The sequence below is a fragment of the Bufo bufo genome, chromosome 1 (assembly GCF_905171765.1).
Source record: "Bufo bufo chromosome 1, aBufBuf1.1, whole genome shotgun sequence".
Classification (NCBI taxonomy): Eukaryota; Metazoa; Chordata; class Amphibia; order Anura; family Bufonidae; genus Bufo; species Bufo bufo.
In genome coordinates, this window is record NC_053389.1 from 833124539 (window position 1) to 833125998 (window position 1460).

The 1460-nt window shown below is 36.6% G+C and overlaps 1 protein-coding gene across 1 annotated transcript; it reads right to left on the minus strand.

The window, feature by feature from the left end:
- Window positions 1–257: 257 nt before the first annotated feature.
- On the minus strand, window positions 258–1190 carry LOC120990300 (olfactory receptor 1468-like). The gene has a single exon (XM_040419025.1). The coding sequence runs from the start codon at window positions 1101–1103 to the stop codon at window positions 258–260; it is 846 nt and encodes a 281-aa protein (XP_040274959.1). The 5' UTR covers window positions 1104–1190.
- Window positions 1191–1460: the final 270 nt, after the last annotated feature.

Here is a 1460-nt window from a genome sequence, read left to right on the forward strand (position 1 = left end):
AATTGTTACTTTTCCTGTTAATTTTACCGCAAGGACATTTACTGCAATTACTGCAGGATCACATACCACAAGCTCTGATGGGAAGGGGAAAAGCCCATAATCCTGAAAAAAAAACCTTTGCCTTACTAAAATTCAGTTTGTATCAACATTACCTAAATGACATTGCTTGAAGAAAGAAAAAAATGTGTTTTGATTACAAATATACATTAAATGTGCCTTAAACGATATCTTCTGATGGATAGTGTTACTCTTTTCTACTACAAGATGGTCTTCTTACTGCAAACCTTTAGATATACAATCACAGAAGATTGAATCTCGTGGTTTCTGAGACTGTATATGACAGGGTTTAAGAAAGGGGTCAGCACAATGTAGAGAAGGGAAATAATCTTGTTAACAGGCACTGAATGTCCTCTGTAAGGGACCATGTAGATTATGATCATGGACCCATAATAGGTAGATACAACCCCCAAGTGAGAGCTACAAGTGGAAAAAGTCTTTTGTCGGCCTGAGGTGGAGGAAATTCCAAAAATAGTGATAAAAATGTGAACATAAGTTATAATAATAAATAAGAAAGGTAACAAAACTATAAAAACAGAGTGGACTATAATGTCAATACTCACAGGGGTTGTGTCTGAGCAAGAAAGTTCTAAAAGAGGGGCCAAGTCACAAAAGAAATGGTTAATAACATTCGACCTACAGAAGTCTAAGCCACATACAAGTACAAGTGTGATGAGGACTAACATAAAGCTGATCCCCCAGGATGAAATGATCAGGCTGTATCTAAGCTTAACACTCATCATTGAGATATAATGTAGAGGTCTACAGATGGCCAAGTACCGGTCATAGGACATGGCCGTGAGCAAAAAACATGCAGCACTAACCGATACCCCATAAAGGTAAAACTGAGTTGCACACCCAACAAAAGATATGATACTCCCCTCCTTTATGATAACATCCAGCATCTTAGGAACAACATTTGATACTTGGAAAATATCTGACAGCGCCAAATGTCCAAGGAAGAAATACATTGGAGAACGGAGACGTTGGCTTGTGGACACCAGTAAAATAATCAAGAGGTTCTCACATATAGTCATTGAATACATTAGAAGAACAATGGAGAAGAATGGCAACTTGTAATCATTCAGAGCCGGGAATCCCAGTATAAGGAACTCAGTGACCGTGGTGGAGTTGACTTCATGAACCTTCATCTCTAGCTGTTATACGGAGGCCAAATTTATGAAATTTTATTGACACATTGAAGCTGATCTTTATGAGGAAAGAAAACTCTTTCTCTCCATTAAAAATGTTTTCTTTAATTCTTATTCAATATCAATTTTAGTCCTTTCCGCATGAAGCATTTATCAGATACTTGTATACAATTGATTTCCTTCATAATTTTCTCAAGAAAAAGTACATTAGATATTTTCTAAGGACTTGAACAGGATGTTCACTGATTTCTT